Source organism: Heteronotia binoei, chromosome 1 (genome assembly GCF_032191835.1).
Source record: "Heteronotia binoei isolate CCM8104 ecotype False Entrance Well chromosome 1, APGP_CSIRO_Hbin_v1, whole genome shotgun sequence".
NCBI lineage: Eukaryota > Metazoa > Chordata > Lepidosauria > Squamata > Gekkonidae > Heteronotia > Heteronotia binoei.
Genome location: NC_083223.1, coordinates 116,235,504 through 116,257,539, shown reverse-complemented (window position 1 = coordinate 116,257,539; position 22,036 = coordinate 116,235,504). Strand labels below are relative to the sequence as shown.

The following is a 22,036-nucleotide window of genomic DNA, read 5'->3' as shown; positions in this document are numbered from 1 at the left end:
CGGTCCCGCCTGGTGCCCCCCGCCACAGCCTACCCGCTGCTCCTTGGCATCCCCGAAGCGGCAGCCCTCTGCTCATCATGCGCGGCAGGTGAAAGGCGCAGAGCTCGAGCTGCCTCAGAGCACCGCTGTCTCCCTGGCTGCTTTGGCGGCTTCTCCCTCCCGGAGGACAAAGCGACGGCGGGAAGGGGAGAGAGAGAAGCGCAGCGGAAGGCTCTCCTCCTCGGGCTGAGAAGGCGGACTCTGTCAAGATGGTTACCATGGTGACCAAGCTGGTGCACTACCTGCACCTCAGGTAAGACGGCACACGTTGGCGTCTGAGCGGAGCGGCGCCGGCTGGGCTCGCCTGCAACCCAAACTCTGACCAGATGGAGACGCTCCTCTGCTGGGCACTCCCAACACCTGCAGCGCACCTCCTGCCAGGCTAGAAGCAGAGACGCCACGCCGCCCTTCCAGCAGGCACAGTTCTTCAAAAAGCGTTGGGCCGAGCTCTCTCTCTCTATCACACACACACACACACCAGTACACGCCTATGTGGAGTTACTCAGGTCTAAACACATTTATTTTCATTTCACATTTTAAAAAATGTGTTGTGTATGGCCGTAGTTAAATGAGAATGATTCTTCTCAGTTGTAAAATACTGCCCACCCCAGTCCCCTTCATTGAATTGTTTCTCTCTTTCTCAGAAATTAAGATTTTTGAGTAGCAAAAAATGACTGTGGCAAGCAAATAGAAAGGAATTTTGCTTTGCTATGTATTAAGAACAGCCACTGATATGTAATAAAAGATGTGCATATCCCAGAACAAAAGAAAATAGAAATATATTTTAATTACTTTCTCCAGCCCTTGATATTTACACACCAATGTCCTAATGCATGATGTGATGACTGTGTTTTCTTTAGGACTTGATAGTTATGAGATGCTTGCTAATGCAGCACACATTCTGCTCCCTGTTGCAGGATTTTCCTTAGCTCTGTTTTCTGCACTTGCCCAACACACATGGCTACTGCTTCAGAATCTCATCTCTTAGTTTGAGCTTCATTTAAGTGTATGAACTGGGAACATCCACACATTTGTATTATTTCTGTATTATTTTCTGTATTATTTCTTTGCTAATGCCACTATTATGAAGGGCATTTTGCAGTGTTATAAACTTTTTAGGTGACAATTGTTGATTTCAAGATGTTGACAAGATGTTGCTATTGATAGGAGTGTCATGGACATTAGTTAAGAACTACTTTTGGTACATTCAAGGGCTTAGGCATGCTAAGTGTTTTTGCTGTGTTTTAAATTTTTTTTACATCCTGTACCTCTCTAAAATGCAATTTCACAAATTGCTAAAGTCTCATTTTCAGAAGTGAAGGGTAGCTATAGTTCAAGAAACATAGTTGCAAAGTCCCACTAAGTATGTGGAATGAGCTGCATAGTTCTTTGGATTCATGTGTATACCACATTTTAATTTTCAGTCCTCGTGTAAATATCATAGAAACGCTGAAGCTCCAGGAGTCGGTGAGACCCAAGTCTTCTATATATGATGACCTAGAAGTACTTAAATTAATATGTCTTTGTTTTCAAGATTATTTTTGGAACAGGTATTCTTACTAGGTTTGTTGCAAATATATGCTTTAAAACAATTTTTGAACTGATTAGGTTCTTCAGTCTATTATTAAATATTTTAATATGCAGCTTTAGGTTATGTTTGTGATAACTTTGTACATTTTAAAGCACACTTTAGTAACATACTCACAGTTGATGTCCCATTATATTTGAAAAACTTTTTACAGCAAGGCTAAAAAAAAAAGCATGCAGAAATTTATTGTGATGGATACTGATGGCTGCTAGTCAGAATGTAAGAGGAAGTTCTCCCCGCTGAACAGAGGGTTTTGTTTGTGCTTGTATAGAGAAGGTGTAAAAACTTATACTTATTGTTTCTTTAAGTGACTAGTGTACAGTTCTCTATCACTGAATCATATGAACATATGAATCTGCCTTATACTGACAAATCATTGGTCTATCTTGATTCGTATTATTGATTCTGACTGGCAGAGGCAGCGACATCTATAACCCCAAATCCATCCTGCTTAGTTCCAACAGGCTTTTACTGTCCATTCTTTCATGGTGAAGCAGCTGGAGCACAGATAGGTACAAATGAAAGGCCTTCTAGATGTCCAAATTGAGTGGAGGGCATAATCTGTCAATCTGGAATCTTCTAGAAACAGTTTGAATAACAGGCTTTTACTGTCCATTCTCACAGATAGGTACAAATGAAAGGCCTTCTAGATGTCCAAATTGAGTGGAGGGGATAATCTGTCAATCTGGAATCTTCTAGAAACAGTTTGAATAAAAGTTTAAAAAAGACTTTTCGTTTGAGATAGGTGAATAGATAATATTTATGTGACATGTTTATTATTTATAAACCCACCTGTTTCCTGGGACTGGGACTCAGAGTTTGCATTCAGGTGCACCACTCATTAGTTTGAATGCCATTGCCATTGCCAGTTTTCAAAATTTATTATAAGGTATACTGGGTCTCTTACAAATTCCCCCTTCACTCCGAGAAACTAGTATTGAAATTAGTCATTTTTTATTGTGTCTTTTTAAAAGGGAGACCCAAAGTTGTATGCTGAAGGATACAATGCTGAAGGTAATAAAAATTAATATTTCTGTTATGATTTCCTGGAGCATCAAATTGCTTTATTCTTGGAAATACTTCTAATTTACGCTCATAACAGTCCTTTAGAAGTCAGATGAAGAACATTAGTGTAATTCTAAGCAATGATTAGGTTAATTGACTCATCATGATGTCATGCGTTATTTGAGCTAGAGTGATGGCTGAAAGACTTCAGCAGTGCTATCTATAAGAAATACAAAAGGATGTGCTTTCTTTTGTATGTCAACAGTATAATAAATTGGTATTTTCACATAGGTACATATATGTATTTGGAAAACTTTATTGGGAGTGTGCCCCATTAAATAACATGGGACTTACTTCCAAGTAGATCTGCTTAGAGTCATACAGGAAATTCACAACTACCTCCCTCCCTCAGTGACCAGAAGATGGCAAATCCCCCCCCCCCAAAAAAACCTCCAGGATCCCTTGCCAAACTGGCCTGGAGAAAATTGCTTCCTGACCCCAAAGTGGTGATTAGCATTTCCCTGGACATGTACGAAAGGGTCATGAGAACATGTATACTTTGTCAAATCCTGTTTGCATGAACACAAAAGCTCACATCCTGAATAAAACTCTGTTGATCTTAGAGGTGCTATTGGACTCTAACTTTGTCACATTGCTTCAGACCAACATGGTGACCCACCTCAGTCTATGATCGGCCTAAAGGCTGTGTTGTAACTGGTATGCTGATGACACCCAGTTCTATCTGTTGATGTGTGGCTGGGCTGATACTCCTCCAGCTAATCTGGCTGAGGGACTGGGTGCTGCAGTGAGAAAGTTAAAACAGCTGGTTGAGACTGAATCCATCAAAGACTGAGGTTATGTGGCTGGGTTGAAGGGATTCAGGTCTGGGGTGTCATCTCCTGGCTCTTGAGTGTGTGCTTTTGAGACCAGCACCAACCATCAAGAGCCTGAGTGTGATTCTGGATGCCTCCCTTTCAGTGGAGGCCCAGGTCACAAATGTTGCTAGGCCAACATCTTTCCAACAGCACCAGGCAAGGCAACTGGCCGCCTATTTGTCTCACCTAAACCTAGCCACTGTAATCCATGCAATGGTTACCTCCAGACTGGATTACTAGAGCGTGCTCTATGCGGGCCTACCCTTTAGGATGATCCAGAAACTCAAACTGTTGCAGAATGCAGCAGTGCAGATTCTCAAAGGGACCTAGGGTTGCCAAGTCCAATTCAAGAAATATCTGGGGACTTTGGGGGTGGAGCCAGGAGACTTTGGCGGTGGAGCCAGGAGACATTGGGGGTGGAGCCAAGATCAAGGCTGTGACAAGCATAATTGAACTTCAAAGGGAGTTCTGGCCATCACATTTAAAGGGACAGCACACCTTTTCAATTCCTTCCTTCCATACGAAATAATGGAAGGATAGGGGCACCTTCTTTTGAGGCTCATAGAATTGGACCCCCTGGTCCAATCTTTTAGAAACTTGGGGGTTATTTTGGGGAGAGGCACTAGATGCTATACTGAAAATTTGGTGCCTCTACCCAAAAAAACAGCCCCCCCCCCGAGCCCCAGATACCCACGGATCAATTCTCCATGATTTCCTATGGGAATAAATCTCCATAGGGAATAACAGAGTCCCCAGCAGACATTTCCCTCCCCTCCCCCCACTTTCTGATGACCCTGAAGTGGGGGGAGGGCCTCCAAACCAGGGGATCCCCTGCCCGCACCTGGGGATTGGCAACCCTAAAGGGACCTAGCAAACAGCACACATTCAACCTGTGCTATATGAGCTGCATTGGCTTCTGGTATAGTACTGGATCCGGTTCAAGGTTCTGGTGCTGAGATTTAATGGTCTGGGACCCATGTACTTTTTGGACCACCTCTTTTTGTGTACCCCCAGAAGAGCATTATATTTGGTAGATCAAAATCTACTGGTGGTCCTTTGATCAAGAGATATCTGATTGTCCTTGATCAAAGCTGTATCTCCAACCTGGTGGAACTCTCTACCGAATAACATCCAGGTTCTGCAAGATATGAAGCAGTTCCACAGGGCCTGTAAGGCAGAGATGTTCCATCAAGCCTTTGGTTGAGGACAGCAACAGCTGTATCCTCTGGCACTCCCATTTTCTATCCCACCCCCCCAGAAGTAGCTGGCTCTCCTGGATTTATTATCACCATCTTTTACTAGTATTGATTTTATGTTTTTTAATTATATTATATTTCTATTGTATTAATTTTGGCAGGGGAGGGCAGTCAAAATCAAATAAATAAATAAGTCTGCTGAGAATTAAACTATAAAATTTTTCATAATCTTCTAAGGATTTATTTTTTAAAAAATACAAAAACAAAACTGTCTGAAATCAGATGGGTAAAACTGGCATATTAATTATTTGTCAATAATGTAATGGAAGGTATCACATCAAGTATTTATAGTAGAACTAGATTAATTTTATAGTAACTAATTATAATGAAATAAGAGAAGCCATGTTGGATCAGGACCATGATCCATCTAGTCCAACAATAAATTACTAATACGATGGTTGCTTAGCTGCAAGACTATGACCTGACCTTATATTTAGAGAGAAGAGTCCCGTAGCACAGAGTGTTAAAGCTGCAGTACTGCTCATGACCTGAGCTCTGCTCATGACCTGAGTTCGATCCCCGGTGGAAGCTGGGTTTTCAGGTAGCCAGCTCGAGGTTGACTCAGCCTTCCATCCTTCCGAGTTTGGTAAAATGAGTACCCAGCTTACTGCGGGGGTGGGGGGGGGGAGAGTAGATGACTGGGGAAGGCAATGGCAAACCACCCCATTTAAAAAGTCTGCCGTGGAAACATTGTGAAAGCAACGTCACCCCAGGGTCAGAAATGACTAGTGCTTGCACAGGGGACATTTCCTTTTTTCTTATATTTAGAGAACGTCTGAAATAAGATGGGAACTATAACACAACAGAAAATAAGATTTTTAGGCTTACTTCACATATAAATGGAAAGCAGTTACAATTTTAAAACATGATTTATTGCTAACATAAGTGGTTTAGCTTAATAGTTAAGGAATCCAAAGCATGAGGGTAGAATAATTTCATATAAAGGCAAATGTAGTAACTGGAAAGTGATAAGTAGACTATTAATGCAATAGAACCTGTTTGCTGCTTATTATAAAGGGATATATTACATTGTTATATCAGTGCTACAAAGGTATAACTGATGTTATTGGAACACTGATGCTAAGCATTTGCACTGAAATACATGCCAGGGTAACACCTCTGAAAACTGTGTAACACCTGCCATTTTGCAGTGTCATGCTGGCATCATTTCATCATCTATATATCTATTTATCAACTGTGGCCCCTATCTGTGAATATCTAAACTAAACCTGTGAGTTGGGAGCAACACTGACTTTAAACAGATGTTTTTGGAAACTAGGGGGGCGTCACAGGTTTGCAGAAAAGTCTGACATCTTAAAAGAAACACATTGGAGGTTTTAAATCCCCCCATTTACCTCCCCACCAAGCTGGTGATGGTAGATACTGGGAGCATCTCTGGGCCCAGTCCCATTGGTGTCTGGGAGCCTCTCCAGGCATGGCCATATTGATGGCAGTATCTAGGAGCCTCTCCAAACCCAGAGCATCTCCCAGATGACAACACAACTGCACTTGGAGTCATGCCTGGCTCAGCAACAGTTGTGCTGCTTTGGGCCTGGAGCAGCTTCCCAATACCATGGCTGCTATAGCCAGTATGCTATGGAGGAGGAGGCAGGTAGGGGAAATACTGACAAGAAGGAAGGGTGGGAAAAATAGAAAGAGGGAGGGGAGATTGATGGAGATGAGGTGGGGACAAAAGGGAGAAGGGGTGAGGCCAAAAGTTGATAGATAAGGCGAGAGGAGAAATAAGGGGGTGGTTGATAGAGATGGGGAGGGGGAGAAAGAGAGGTGGAGAAGATTGACAGAAGGGGTGAGGGGAGAAAGAGAAGGGATATTGTTAGAGAAGAGGGAAGGAAGCAAGATGGGAAGAAGAACAAAAAGAAGAAGAAGACTGCAGATTTATACCCCACCCTTCTCTCTGAATCGGAGACTCAGAGAGGCTTACAATCTCCTATATCTTCTCCCTGCACAACAGACACCCTGTGAGGTGGGTTGGGCTGAGAGAGCTCTCACAGCAGCTGCCCTTTCAAGGACAACTCCTCCAATAGCTATGGCTAACCCAAGGCCATTCCAGCAGCTATAAGTAGAGAAATGGGGAATCAAATCTGGTTCTCCCAGATAAGAGTCGGCACACTTAAGCACTACACCAAACAGGCTTTCTGGGAAGGGATGCATTCTTTCTGCAAGTTTCTTACAGGTTCCCACTTGTATATTCTAATAGCAAAGTCAGCCAAACATAAAGATACTTAAATCAGGTGAGCTGTGAATGGATAAGACAGATCTTTCTACAAACCTGATGAAAACCCCAGGTTTGTAGAAAAATGTGAAATCTGTGGGAAAATACATTTTTTAAAAAAAAAAACCCAAAATGATAAAAGGAGCATCTGTAGGTTTAAGAAACAGATTCCTTCAGTGGCTGTTGCTAGACAACTACAGCATTTTAGGTTTGGTTTCTCTCAGTAAAAGGCAGGAGGAGGGGGAGGACCTTAAAGCCTAACCTACCTCACAGGGTTGTTGTAAAGACAAAAAGGAGGAAAGGAGACTAGTGTAAGCTGCTTTGATACCCACTGTGGAGAAAGGAAGGATATAAAGAGCAAGGACATAGTAGGCCCATTGTGAGTGCAGGAAAGTGAAATTGTAACAGGTAATGAAGAGAGGGTGGAAGTGCTCAATTCCTACTTTTCCTCAGTCTTCTCATCTGGGGGAAACAGTGCTCAACATGGCAAAAACAGAATATATGAGGGTATGGAGTTCCAACCTAGGATCAGAATAGGGGCAGTACTTAAATGCCTAGTTTCTTTAAATGAAACTAAGTCCTCAGGGCCAGATGCTGCATCCAAGGGTACTAAAAGAGTTTGCAGATGTAATTTCTGAGCCTCTAGCTATTATTTTTTAGAATTCTTGGAGAACAGGAGAGGTGCCGGAAGATTGGAGGCAGGTGAATGCTGTCCCCATCTTCAAGAAGGGGAAAAAGGAGAATCCGGGTAACTACCGACCCATCAGCTTGACATCTATACCTGGAAAGGTTTAAGAACAAATAATTAAACAGTCAGTCCTGGAACATTTAGAAAGGATGGCTGTGATTACTAACAGCCAGCATGGTTTTCTCAAGAACAAGTCATGTCAAACTAACCTGATCTCTTTTTTGAGAAAGTGACTGACTACCTTGCTGGGTCAAGGGAGTGCTGACTGTAGACATAGTTTATCTTGATTTCAGTAAGGCTTTTGATAAGGTTCTTCCACATACTATCCTTGTTGACAAGTTGGTAAAATGTGGTTTGGATCCTGTTACCATTAGGTGGATCTGTAACTGGTTGACAGATCACACCCAAAGAGTGCTTGTGAATGGTTCCTCAGCCTCTTGGAGAGGAGTGACAAGTGGAGTGCCTCCAGGATCTGTCCTGGAGCCTGTTTTGTTCAACATCTTTATAAATGATTTGGATGAAGGAATAGAGGGAATGTTTATTAAATTTGCAGATTGGGAGGGGTTGCAAATACAGTAGAAGACAGAAACAGGATACAGGATGACCTTGACAGGCTGGAAAACTGAGCTAAAACTAATAAAATGAATTTTAACAGGGATAAATGCAAAGTTCTGCATTTAGGTAGGAAAAATCCAATGCATGGTTATAGGAGGGTGGGGGGGACTTTTCTTAGCAGTAGTATGTGCGAAAAGGATCTAGGGGTCTTAGTGGATCATATGCTGAAGATGAGTCAACAGTGTGATGTGGTGGCTAAAAAGGCAAATGCAATTTGGGGCTGTATCAAAAGAAGTATAGTGTCCAGATCACGTGAAGTGATGGTATCACTTTACTCTGCTTTGGTAGGACCTCACCTGGAGTACTGTGTTCAGATTTGGGCACCACATTTTAAGAAGGATATAGACAAGCTGGAATGGGTCCAGAGGAGGAGGATGAAGATGGTGAGGGTTCTGGAGACCATGTCCTATGAAGAAAGGCTGAAGGAGCTGGGCATGTTTAGCCTGGAGAGGAGACAGTTGAGAGGTGAAGGGCTGTCATATAGAGAATGGTGTGGAATTGTTTTCTATGGCCCCAGAAGGTAGAACCAGAACCGTCAGGTTGTAATTAAATCAAAAGAGTTTCCGGCTCAACATTAGGAAGAACTCTGAAGCTGTGGCAGTGCAGCTTCAGAGTTTTCTGGTTGACGCTTCCGTGCTAAACCCACATCAATCTGGTTTTCGTCCAGGTCGTGGGACAGAGACATTACTGGTCACTCTCACAAATGACCTCCAGAGACACCTGGATAGAGGTGGCTCAGTGGTGCTGATGGTTATTAGATTTGTTGGCAGCGTTTGACATGGTTGATCATCAGTTACTGACCTGTTGCCTCACCAGCGCTGGAATCCAGGGATTAGCCTTACAGTGGCTTTCCTCCTTTCTCCAGGGTCGGGGTCAGAGGGTGGCACTAGGGGAAGAACTATCCCGGCAACACCCACTTATTTGTGGAGTGCCGTAGGGAGCAGTTCTTTCTCCAATGTTATTTAACATCTACATGCACCCCCTCGCCCAGGTTGCCCAGAGGCATGGGCTGGGTTGTCACCAGTATGCTGATGACACCCAACTCTACCTGTTGATAAGTGGCCAGTCCGATTCCACCCTAGAAGATCTGTCTGCAGCATTACAAGCTGTGGCAGGGTGGCTCAGGCTGGGTGGACTGAAATTAAATCCAATGAAGACGGAGGTCCTGTACCTAAGTCGCCGAGGTCTGGGACTGGAGGTCCATTTACCAACCTTCGATGGGGTGCAGCTTATGCCGGCGCCCAAGGTTAAAAGCTTAGGAGTGCTCTTGGATGCCTCCTTAACGATGGAGGTCCAAGTAGCTGCCACTGCCAGGTCAGCTTTTTACCATCTGCGGATGGTAAGGCAGTTGGTTCCCTTTCTTGATCATGACGACTTGGCTACTGTGATTCATGCTACGGTCACCTTGAGATTAGATTACTGCAATGCCGTCTACATGGGGCTGCCCTTGTCCCAAATTTGGTGACTCCAGCTACTGCAGAATGCTGCAGCCAGGTTGTTAATGGGAGTTCCTTTACGGGAGCACATTTGGCCTGTGCTGAAAGCACTGCACTTGCTACCAATAGTGAACTGGATTCGCTTCAAGGTGCTGGTTATCACCTTTAAAGCCCTATATGGCCAGGGTCCTGCATAGCTTAGGGACCGCCTTTCCCCATATATGCCCCAGCGAGCACTTCGGTCTGGAACCCAAAACTGGTTGATGGTCCCCAGCATCAAAGAAGTTAGGCTTGTGTCAACAAGAGCCAGGGCCTTTTCCATCGCTGCTCCTAGCTGGTGGAATGAGTTGCCAGAGGAGATGAGGGCCCTGCGAGAGCTCACACAGTTCTGCAGGGCCTGCAAAATGGCACTCTTCCACCACGCTTTTTCATAATGACATCAACAGCGATGGATTGGGCCCAGAAACGCCACCAGTGGCTTGTCTGAGACCTCCAGAAGTTTAAAAATCGACCAGTCTGATTACCACCACTAACATCTTGTTGTTTGGATACATCGAATTAGCACCAGATGCTTTAAATGTTTAAAATGTTTTAACGTTTTTATATTTAATATTGTTTATATTTACTGTTAAATGGTTGGGCGTGCTACTGCTGACCCTCATATTGTTAGTTGCCCTGAGCCTGCCTTGGCGGGGAGGGCGGAATATAAATTAAATAAATAAACAAATAAATAAGATCCTGTGAATTTAGGGGGAGGTATTTGTGAGTTTCCTGCATTGTGCAGAGGGTTGGACGAGATGACCCTGGAGGTCCCTTCCAACTCTATGATTCTATGAAATGAAGAGTATAAATAATAAATATAGCTGAAGATAGGAAGCTTATAAAAGGTAGGTTGGCGGATGGCTATGAAGGAGAGAATAAAGCAGGGAAAGAGGAGAGGATATGGGGATCATTAGAAGGAGGTAAAAAGTAAATAAAGAATGGAGAGGAATACAGAAGAAAGTGATGTGTGCCCCTCCCCCCAAGTCCTTGAGGGTTCCCTACCATGCAAGGGGGGCTGGTTCATGGATGGCACAACACAACTGTGCTATAAGGCTAAAAATGCATTTTCAATCCACTTTCAATGGACTTGCCTTCAGTTCCAAACAGTCAGTGAAATTGATTGAAACTGCATTACTTAACAGGTGTGAAAGACTCCATATTTTTCCCAGATTGAAACCGCTGAGGGGTAGCTGAAAACAGGGTGCAGATAAAGGTAGATTGTCTGTTGGGTGAGAAGGAAAGAAGGAAGCAGGAAAAGGAGAAAGGCTATGGGGGCTTTCAGGGAAGGAAAAGGGATGTCACCTGCAAGTCTTTTCAGGTCCCCCACTTGTTCTATCCTAAGATGCAAATTTTAGAATTGAGTCTCTGCTCCCTATGGCACAAAAACAAATCTATGCAGATTCAACAGACACAGCTGTGAACTCATGTACTGAATGTGAACTGAAGCCAATCATCAGTAGAGGTTTGGGGCTGCTACAGTTTCATTTGGATTAGTGTTAAACTATGGTACTTTTCATATAGGTTTTTTAAATCCACTGCTTTCTGAAGGCAAATGGATTTTTTTAAAGGTTCCACACAACTAAAGGATAAAGTATCACTACCACAACAAAAAACTGGATCAAAACAGGTTTTGGAGAACCTGGATTAAGGTTCATTAACTATGCGAGAATAGTGTTTTATCTTAAAGGTGTGTGAAACCTTTTTTAAAAATCAGTTTGTATTCAGAAGCCAAAGCGTACAAAAGACATGCATGTGGCTGCAAGTTAACCTCAGTATTCATTTTAGATCTAAAACATGATTATATATTTGTAGTGTATAAGATCCCAGTGGAAATTTTAATATACTTATGGGGTATAAGAGGAATTATAAAAATAGTATAAGGAAACAAGTTAGTACTTTAATATTCTTGCATGTTTATTAGTAATAAATATATTATCAGCAAATGTAACAAAACCAAATGCAGACAAAATGTGTGAAAGAATACTTGAGAACAACAAACAAAGGAGACAGATATGGGTAGAACAGACCCAAATGACTGAAATAAGAAACACTACATGACACAGAGTAATACAAAGATGTGACAGACCAACAAAAGACAAGGCAGTATTCATACGCAAAGTGGCCATGAGCCTCACAAAGGATATTTGTATAGTACATTAGGTTAAGAGAGTGTCAATTACTAACAGTTTTTAATGTTTAATATTTACATACAAAATTTCAAATATTCTGTCCCACAAACAAATAACTGATATCCATAAACTAACATTGTATAATTAAACAGAACAGATCTATCAATCTTAAATTAAAAAGTAATAGAGACCGTATTTGGTGAAAAGATTCTGTATGTTTCTTGTCATTTTTCAAATGAATATTTTCATGAAATCCGGTCATTTTGGCAGTCTTCCAGAAATTAGCCATCCATTCAGAAATTAAAAGTAGAGAAGATAGAAGCCAAAATCTGGCAATTAATTTTTCCCCCCAACAGGAATTGGATTCCAGATCAAGTTGTATTACACAGAACAGGTGATAGTCATCCACAATCCCTGAATATAATGTAAAGGGAGGTTATGGGCAGTCGTTATATCAGTTACAGAGTTTGCCTTCTTCCAATGTGCGTGGATAGCTGAACACTCATATGTTATGTAGAGAATGTGTACAGAGTCTGCTTTAAGCTAAACTCAGCAGCAAGAATATCAAAGCTTATAAAATGCCACGGTAATCAGTGAGACTTGCTTTGACATACACATTTTAAAATGGGGTATTTTCTAAAATACTGTTCAGTCTAGGTAAAATTCCATTTGGATATTTTAATTGACTTTGTGGGTGTCCTGGGTGTTGTTGTTTATAATTAAAGACAGTTTATTGTTGCTTAAATATTTCTGAGCTAATAATTTAGGGCTGGAGCCAGGCTGAAATGGCGATTTTCATCAATTCTATTGCATAATGGGCTGGATGAGAGTGAACAAGCTGCAGCTTAATCCTAACAAGACAGAGTTGCTCTGGATTAGTACAAAGGCAAACCATGGCTCAGATTCACAGCTTGGGAGTGTTACTCAATACCATAGACAGTGGCTAGGCTACAGTGGTTCAGAGTGCTGTTACCCAGCTTCAGTAAGTGTGTCATTTGTGCCCACCCTGGCTCAGTCAGATCAATAAACTCTGTGGTGGAAAGGGCCTGCTCTGGCCTGCAGGTCCTATCCCACCCTGCTCTCCAGGGTGAGGCTTTTATCTCTCTTTCAGGTAACCTGCTGCCACCACCTGACCTTTGTAAGGAATTGCCCACTGGTAGGGTCAGGGCTCCCAGTTTCCCTTACAAGTTCTGAGGCCTTGCCTCTGAGTCTCCCACTGCCCACTGCCTGGTGACCTTGGGGACAGTTTACTGCCTTGTGCACCCTTTTAGGAATACACACTTTCCAACTGCCTGCCTTCCACTGGCACTCCTTTTAAAATAGTATGTCCAAGACAGTGGAGGTCTATGTAGTACAGAGAACCACTACAGCATCAAAAGTTATAAAGTATTTATTTTAACAAATAATCACAAGCATACTTTTAGTACAGCACCAGACTGAGTAAGGAATTCAAAGGAAATGGGTAAAGTGCAATTCCTCCCCCCTCCCCCAATACATGCTGTAGCAGATGTTAAAATATGACAGGCTCCTTAGTTTAGAAAGTTACAGATCTGTCCAAAGTTTCTATTACTCTGAAGTTTCCTTCAGCTCCTCAGGACAGCACATGGTTAAAATGGCTGCCTCTTTTAGACCTCCGCTCTGATCTACCCAGCACAAAAGAGAGCTTCCTGCTTGCTCAGGTCAGCGAAGCTTTTTCTGAAGTCTCTAGAATTGTCCTTCCTGAAGCCTCTCTTATATTTAATTCATCCAAATCTCTGTTTGCTGCTTGAAGGTGAGGGGAGCTTGAGCATCACATTGTTTAGCCCTATTAGCATTTGTATGAAGATGGACAGAGGTTAGTGTGGAAAGCAATTGAACTGACTTTCCCCCTTCCTTTCTGTTCTGTGCCCAAAGGGGGGAAAAAAAAACTTTTAAAACTCAGAATGAAGGTTTTGCTTGTTTCGTATCTTCAAAGAAAAAAATTCTTTACAGGCTCTACTTGGAGCTCCCCTTGAAGAGTGTTTGGAAGCTGCAGCTAGTGCAGAATGTTGCAGCTAGACTGATGGTTGGGGCCAGTTATAGGGATAATGTGACTCAATTCTTACAGTAGTTACACCGGCTCCCAATCTGCTACTGAGCCCAATTCCTTTCCTTTATCATTATGGACCTCTGACCAAAGGTCTTGAGCAAAGTCAGTACAGATACAGGATACAATACAAAGCAGTAAATATTAAAATTTAAAAAAAAGGTAAAGGTAAAGTCGTTTCCGACTCTGGGGTGACATTGTTTTCACAATGTTTTCAAGGCAGACTTTTTACGGGGTGGTTTGCCATTGCCTTCCCCAGTCATCTACACTTTCCTCCCAGCAAGCTGGGTACTCATTTTACCGACCTCGGAAGGATGGAAGGCTAAGTCAACCTGGAGCTGGCTACCTGAACCAGCTTCTATTGGAATTGAACTCAGGTCGTAAGCAGAGGGCTCTGACTGCAGTATTGCAGCTTTACCACTCTGCGCCACAGGGCTCTTAAATATTAAAATACAGCATGGCAAATTAAAAGCCATCTCTGTAGTGGCATAAAGAGCCTGCAAGTGCTAAGAATTTTGCAATAGAACACAGTTCTAGATTTCCCACTCCTCCACATTAAGTCAGCTGGGTGACCTTGGGTCAGTCACATGTCTCTTAGAACTTTCTCAGCCTCACCTACCTCACAGAGTGTTTATTTTGGGAAGAGGAATGGAAGGCCATTGTAAGTCAATTTGAGACTCCTTCAGGTAGTGAAAGGCAGGGTGCAAAAACCAACTCCTATTCTTCTTCTTTTTTAAAAAAGACCACTTTTGATCAGGAGTTGTAGGGAGTCTTAAATAAGGGGGAGGATCGAACAAGGGGTAATCGTTATTGCAAAAGTAGAGCATACACGACTTTCATGGGCTTATGTGCTGGCATGGTCAAACTCAATAACCCTTTCCCTAACTAACCATATAACTTCAGAATAGCCCATATCCTTCACCACAGCAGGAAAAGAAGAAACTCTAATTGATTATCCATACCTTTCCGCCATACATTTCCAAAGGAATCTTCTTTCAGTAAATGTAAGCACACACAAGTACCTGGGTGCTATGCAGTGAAAGAGGGCCTCCAGTCTTAAGCTGAAGCCATCCACCCAGGCCCTGGATGAGTGCAGCACAAACTCCAGATGGAGCACAGTTCCTGCCATACAGTTTGGTATACCTGCTATCTGGTATAAAAACGTAAGAAGTAGACAGTCAATGGACTCAGAGAATCCCAGTGCCTGCCTAAACCCAATCCAAGGTTTAGTTCTTCTGCCTACCTACAGTTTTAAGTTATTGATTTTAAATTAGTGCTTTTTACATATTTTATTGTGTTTTATTGCTGTTTAGCTTGTAAGCCACCTTGAGTTCCCATAAAGTAGAAATCTATTGATTTGGTCATGCTCTAGTTGTGCACTTATTATACCTCAAAAATTCTTGCACAGTATTACATATATAATAAATAGCAGATGGGTCTGTTATTTGATCATTTATTCATTTAGCATATAAATACCCTAAATAAATATAACAAAAATTATAATTCACTGCTAAGGAACCAAAATGTTTTTTCCCCTTTTCTGACCACATGTTTAATTGTTTGACTGATGTAGCAAGCCGTTATCCTCTGCTTATCAAATGTGTCATGCCATTGTCAGAAAAGAATGAGGCACTGTATCAGAAGACATCTTGTATGCATTAACATGTCTTTCATTTGCATCCAAATTCAAGTCATGTTTACTATGGTAATAGCAAATTCAATGAAATTTAGATAACACTGGAGAATCATCAGGATCAGGGGAGAAAAAACCTCTGGGTTCTCATTCAAAACAGGCCTGTGGGCCTAAGATAAGTGTCCAGACAATGTTAAATCTTGTCTAGGAATACTGCAGCTAAAATGTGCAAATATCTGAATTATCTCTTCAAAACAGAACAGATGGCACAATACAAAGACTGACTTTTCTTGCTTCTTAAAAAAAGCAAATGAAATGAATTCTGACTTGAATCTTTATATAAGCTGCATGTGTAAAGAAAATTGTATGCTCAGTTTTTTTAATAATAGACACAGTTAAGTTTTTACATTAAGGATCATGAATAATGTTCATTGTACTAACAGGCTATTAGTAACTTAGAGTTTCAGAAAAGTTGTTAGGTTAAGTCTGTTCAGTAGATAACCACTGAATTGCCTATGCATTCTAATTTCTTGGAACTACATGGGAACTTTAGACCATTTGCATTTCCAAGATATTAGGATCAAAGAACACTGTTGCATGTCACACAGAATTTAGATATAATAGCATGAGATTTCAAAGAATTAGCCTTCTTTGTTGAAGAGTTGAGAGGCCACTGGTGGTTGGCTAGGTACAGTGGGGGATAAGCCAAGTTGACTGTCATAGTGTAATGAGGACACTGAACTTCCAGGGCTGCTTATAAGATGGTAACAAAGGCTGCATCTATGTGCATGTGTGTCCCATCAAGTTGTAGCCAACTTATGGCAGCCCTAGGGTTTTTAAGGGTTAAGGTTGCCTCTCTTTGCACAGCAACCCTAAACTTCCTTCCCGTCCAAGTATTAACCAGGAGTGACCATGCTTAGCTTCAAAGAACTGATGAAAATGAACTATCCTGGGCTACTCATAGGGTGACAGTTCCCTGCAGTCATTGCCACTGCAGATCAGAGGCATTCACAGAGACAATAGAGCATCCACAAAGGGATATTCTCCATATTTTCCTTGGTCATCTCTTTGGGCCCATTACTTCTGCACCCAGCCACACACCACCAGGGGGAAAACCCGCTTTTAAAAAACTACCACTTTAGTGACATAGCATTGTTGAGACAGTGTGTGACTGCAATAAAAAAAGGCCAACGCTATGCTGGGAATTATTAGGAAGGGAATTGAAAACAAATGCTCCTGTATAAATTGATGGTGTGGCCTCATTTAGAATGCTCAAAGAAGATATTATAGTATTGGAAAAAGTCCAGAAAAGGGCAACTAGAATGATTAAAGGGTTGGAACACTTTCCCTATGAAGAAAGGTTAAAACACATGAGGCTCTTTAGTTTGGAGAAACGTCGACTGAAGGGTGACATGACAGAGGTTTACAAGATTATACTGTATATGGGATAGAGAAGATAGAGAAAGAAGTACTTTTCTCCCTTTCTCACAATACAAGAACTCGTGGACATTCAATTAAATTGCTGAGCAGTCGAGTTAGAATGGATAAAAGGAAGTACTTCTTCACCCAAAGGGTGATTAACACATAGAATTGACTGTCACGGGAGGTGGCGGCGGCTGCAAGCACAGACAGCTTCAAGAGGGGATTGGATCAACATATGGAACAGAGGTCCATCAGTGGCTATTAGCCACAGTATATTGTTTTAACTTTCTGTCTGGGGCAGTGATGCTCTGTATTCTTGGTGCTTGGGCGGGGGGGGACAGTAGGAGGGCTTCTAGTGTCCTGGCCCCACTGATGGACCTCCTGATGGCACCTGGGTTTTTTGGCCACTGTGTGACAGAGTGTTGGACTGGATGGGCCATTGGCATGATCCAACATGGCTTCTCTTACGTTCTTATGTTCTTAAGTGTTACTTTAAAATAGCTGGCAAAAAGTCCTGTGGTGATGTGGGGAATGGTGGCAAGGCCAGTGTCAGCTTATGATGTGGAGCTGGGTGGTGCTTCTAGTGGTGCCTCCTCCCACCATCCATGTCCCTCTTTTGCCGCCCACCCTCACCTGCTTATGAGCACTCATGATCATCTGCACACATGCTCCCAGCTAAACATGTTACCAAACATCATTTGGGAAGATCATACAGGTGGTCATAATAGTGGTGCTCCTGGCAATCACAGAGGGCAGTACTCACAGCTGCATGCACTGCCCAGTGCCCTGTGGCAAAGGGCAGTAGGCAGCATAGCAGTGGAAAGCCTTGTGAGCAGGGGAAGGAAACAGGCACGTGGGGGCCTTGTGGTAGGTAGAAAGGGCCTTAGCCACTCTTTGCTTGGGGGCACCAAAAACCTGGCCCCTGCCCTGTGGGCTGGGGTGGCAGGCACAGGGAAGTGTCAGCACTGAAATGGGGAGGGACGGTGGCTCAGTGGTAGAGCATCTGCTTGGTAAGCAGAAGGTCCCAGGTTCAATCCCTGGCATCTCCAACTAAAAAAGGGTCCAGGCAAATAGGTGTGAAAAACCTTAGCTTGAGATCCTGGAGAGCCACTGCCAGTCTGAGAAGACAATACTGACTTTGATGGACCAAGGGTCTGATTCGGTATAAGACAGCTTCATGTGTTCAATAATGTGGGCAGGAGGTTTGAAAATATGCACCTCCCCAAGTCCCCATCCACCTTTGATTGCAATATTTGAGAAATGATGGGGGGAAACCTGGAGGAAAGCAGGATGAAGCACATAATGAAGCCCCTCTGAAAAAACACCACTCTGGTTGGGAAGCCAAGGAGGAGTAAAACAGCCAGGAGGATACTGCCAATGAAAGCAAGCCCATTTTAAAATGATATAATTATGTAAAAAATTACAATATTTAAACTTATTTAAAGCAACCCCCCTATTCATCTTTTAGAAGTGTCTGCTTGTTTTTAGATGGTGGAGAGAAAAAATTCTGTTTTAAAAGGATTTCCAAAGTGTCAGCAAAGGGTTCATTGAAGTTTCAAAACAATCAGACTTGTCTTTGTTCAAAAACTAAGTTTCATTTATTGATTACAACAATGCTACTCTCTACACAGGTTCTTTGAAACTGATAACGAATAAGGAAAGGTATTGGCATTTATGGACATACATCAAAGCATTGGGGGTTTAAATCACTTCTCATAATAAAGTTGCAGTTTGTCTTTTGGAAGTACCCGGTTCACACGCCCCTATCTTTCACATATGTAAACTGTATCTTCCTCCCGGTGGTGTCCTTGCTCGGCTCCAGCAGGCGCCTGAGAAGTGGCCGAGCATTTTTGCACTTCAAAGACCTCACTGGCCTTTGGCACCTCAATCACCTCCTCCTTCCCCCCTTTCACATTCTACAATGGCACTAGTGTTAGTAGGCAAAGATTCATAGGGTTAGTTAGCAGTAAATAAACATTTCAAACAGCAGAGTTAGCTTCAATGGAACACAAGCTGACACAAAGGGAGGGTCTTGCTTGCACCCACTTGAAAAACGCTGCTACAGAAAGGTCTGCCTGACTTGTATATTATAGCAAGCGTTCAAAAAGCCAGCAAACCCCTGTCAGTATTTATGTATTAGAAATGGTTGTCCACACATCTGCCCTGTACAGGGAAACTCACAAAAAATAAGAATAATATAACCCTGAGAAGTACACATACACTCACAAAGCAGCAAATAGGACCTGCATTCAAATGTCCCCAAGTGAGCAAAACAATGAGCTGATGATAAAGTTTGTTATGTGTTTCAAGCCTCATGGAAGCTGTCATTGCATCTTTCAACCAGTAGATGGCACACAACCCATTTAAAGGCTCTGCAACATGCAGTTTCCACTGGTAAACATTTTGGGGAAAATATTGTAAAACCAAGTTAAAATTTGTCCTTCATTATGTTCATGGTTAAAGGAGTAGATAGTTTTCAAAAGTGACTTTTGAGTCCTTTGTGTACATAGTCTGCAGTGCATTTATTAAGGGAAGCTGCGGCTGTATATTTATCAAATGCTAATAACTTCTGCACAAAGAATGCCCCCCCTCCATAAGAGCACAGTGAATTACATAACGGTAAACAGATTCAGGTGGGATAGCCATATTGGTCTAAAGCAGCAGAACAAAGTTTGAGTCCAGTGGCACCTTTAAGACCAACGAAGTTTTATTCACAGTATGAGCTTTCGTGTGCAAGCACACTTTGTGCAGTGCATGTGAAAGCTTATACCATGAACAAAACTTCATTGGTCATGACAGTAAACAGTTCCTAATGCCAAAGTTTTTGCAGCTGCCAGGAGTCAGTTATTAGTGCAGTTGCTGAAGGCAAAAATCACAAAATTCACAAAACTCTTTCTTATTTATTTTCTATCTTAAAATCCTAAATGTACTTTCCAGCAAGCATAAGTCTCATTGAATTAAATGAGACTTCCAAGTGAACATGTTTAGGATTAGATTGTATGTTTTTGGCTTCTGATTTAAAGAGTGAAGTGTGTGTGTGGTGCCAAATTACACATGATATGAGAGAATCTTGGCTGATAGTGCAGTCCTAAGCAGACTTATCCCAAGTAGGCTACCCTGGAGTAACTCCACATAGGAATGTACTGTGAATCTCCAAAGATATTTTTAATAATAAAAACAGCTATGATTGGGAAGCGATTAGGATCAGGACTGGAATGGGAGGGTTAATCCACTCACCACCATTTTCTCAATAGAACATCCTCTTGGGAATAGCTGTTGCATGCTCTAAGAGCAAAAACAAGAACCCATATTGTATCTACCTTTCGGCTTTACTGAGGCTAATAGCAGTTTGGGGAAGAGTTGCTAGCTGGAGGATGTCACTTGGCAGGAGATGGGGGAGCCATGGGGGAATAATGGTGATTTTTTAATCTGCATCCCCCCCCCCCCCACGCCAGTTTACAAAGCAGTGCTACTGCTGTCAGGAGGTCTCCTGTAGAGACCTGGCAATTCTAGCTGAGGTGGGAGGAACAGAGGCATTTTTACAGAGGAAATCATAGACCAGGAAGAGGCCATAGAGGCCATCTAGTCCTACCCACTGCTCGATGCAGGATCAGCCAAAAGCATCCCTGACAAGTGTTTGTTCAGATGCTACATGAAGACTGCCAACGAGGGGGTGGGGAAGCGCACCATCACCCTAGGTAGCTGTGAGGCAAAGCACCTTGACAGAATCAATTCCACTGCTGAGCTATTCCTGCTGTATATTCCTCCTCCCCATATCCAGTCAGTATTTTTTCCATCCATATTTTTACTTATTGCAAATCGTATCCTCTGCTGCCAGCAGGAACAGCTCTCTGCCCTCCTCTAAGTGGTAAAGGTACTCCCTTGTGCAAGCACCAGTCGTTTTCGACTCTGGGGTGAAGTTGCTTTCACAACGTTTTCACGGCAGACTTTTTACCAGGTGGTTTGCCATTGCCTTCCACAGTCGTCTACACTTTCCCCCCAGCAAGCTGGGTACTCGTTTGACCGACCTCGGAAGGATGGAAGGCTGAGTCAACCTTGAGCTGGCTACCTGAACCAGCTTCCGCTGGAATCGAACTCAGGTTGTGAGCAGAGGGCTCCGACTGTAGTACTGCAGCGTTACCACTCTGTGCCAAGGGCCTCTAAGTGACAGCCCTTCAAATATGTAAAGAGAGGAATCAAGTCCCCCCTCAACCTCCTCTTCACAGACTGAATATTCCCAAGTCCCTCAGCCTTTTCTCTTAGGGCTTGGTCTCCAGGCCCCTGACCATCCTTGTCACTCTCCTCTGCACCTACTCCATTCTGTCTGCATCCTTCTTGAAGTGAAGCCTCCAGAACTGCACACAATACTCCAAGTGCGGCCTGACCAATGCAGTGTATAGCAGGACTATGACATCTTGCAATTGGATGTTATGCCTGTGTTGAAACACCCAGCAAGCTTCCAAGGCAGAATGGGGATTCAAACTGTGATCTCCCAGATTTGAGTCCAACGTATTAACCACTACCCCACACAGGTGTGCAAGGCATATTATATTCAAGGACATAGGTGAGAGTCCATATGGGTCCCATTGGAAATGTTTTGGATTTGCCTATAGGGATACCCCACTGAAAATGAATTTTAGGACTAATTCACTCTGCATGTGACTTCAGGCAGCCATTTGTCCTGGATCCATCAGGGCTTTATCACTTAATCTTTACAAATCTCTATACCACTTCACCTTTACAAATCTCTATACCAAATCTCCTTGGTATGGATATATCAGAAAGCTAGAATGGTGTAGTGGTTAAGTGTGTGGACTCTCATCTGGGAGAACCTGGTTTGATTCCCCACTCTTCACATGCACCTGCTGGAATGACCTTGGGTCAGTCATAACTCACCCCAGGACTTTTTTGGTAGAAATAACTCCTTTGCATATTAGGCCACACACTCCTGATATAGCCAATCCTCCGAGAGCTTACAGTAGGCCCTGTACTAAGAGCCCTGTAAGCTCT

At 42.7% G+C, this 22,036-nt stretch overlaps 1 protein-coding gene across 1 annotated transcript in view; it reads left to right on the top strand.

Annotated features, from left to right (window-relative positions):
- Positions 1 to 222: 222 nt before the first annotated feature.
- ARHGAP18 (Rho GTPase activating protein 18) overlaps positions 223 to 22,036 on the top strand; it is a 139,620-nt gene continuing 117,806 nt past the window's right edge. Inside the window, exon 1 of the mRNA XM_060239225.1 lies at positions 223 to 292. Coding sequence (XP_060095208.1) covers positions 249 to 292 — 44 coding nt within the window. The 5' untranslated portion in view covers positions 223 to 248. The remainder of the gene's footprint in view (positions 293 to 22,036) is intronic.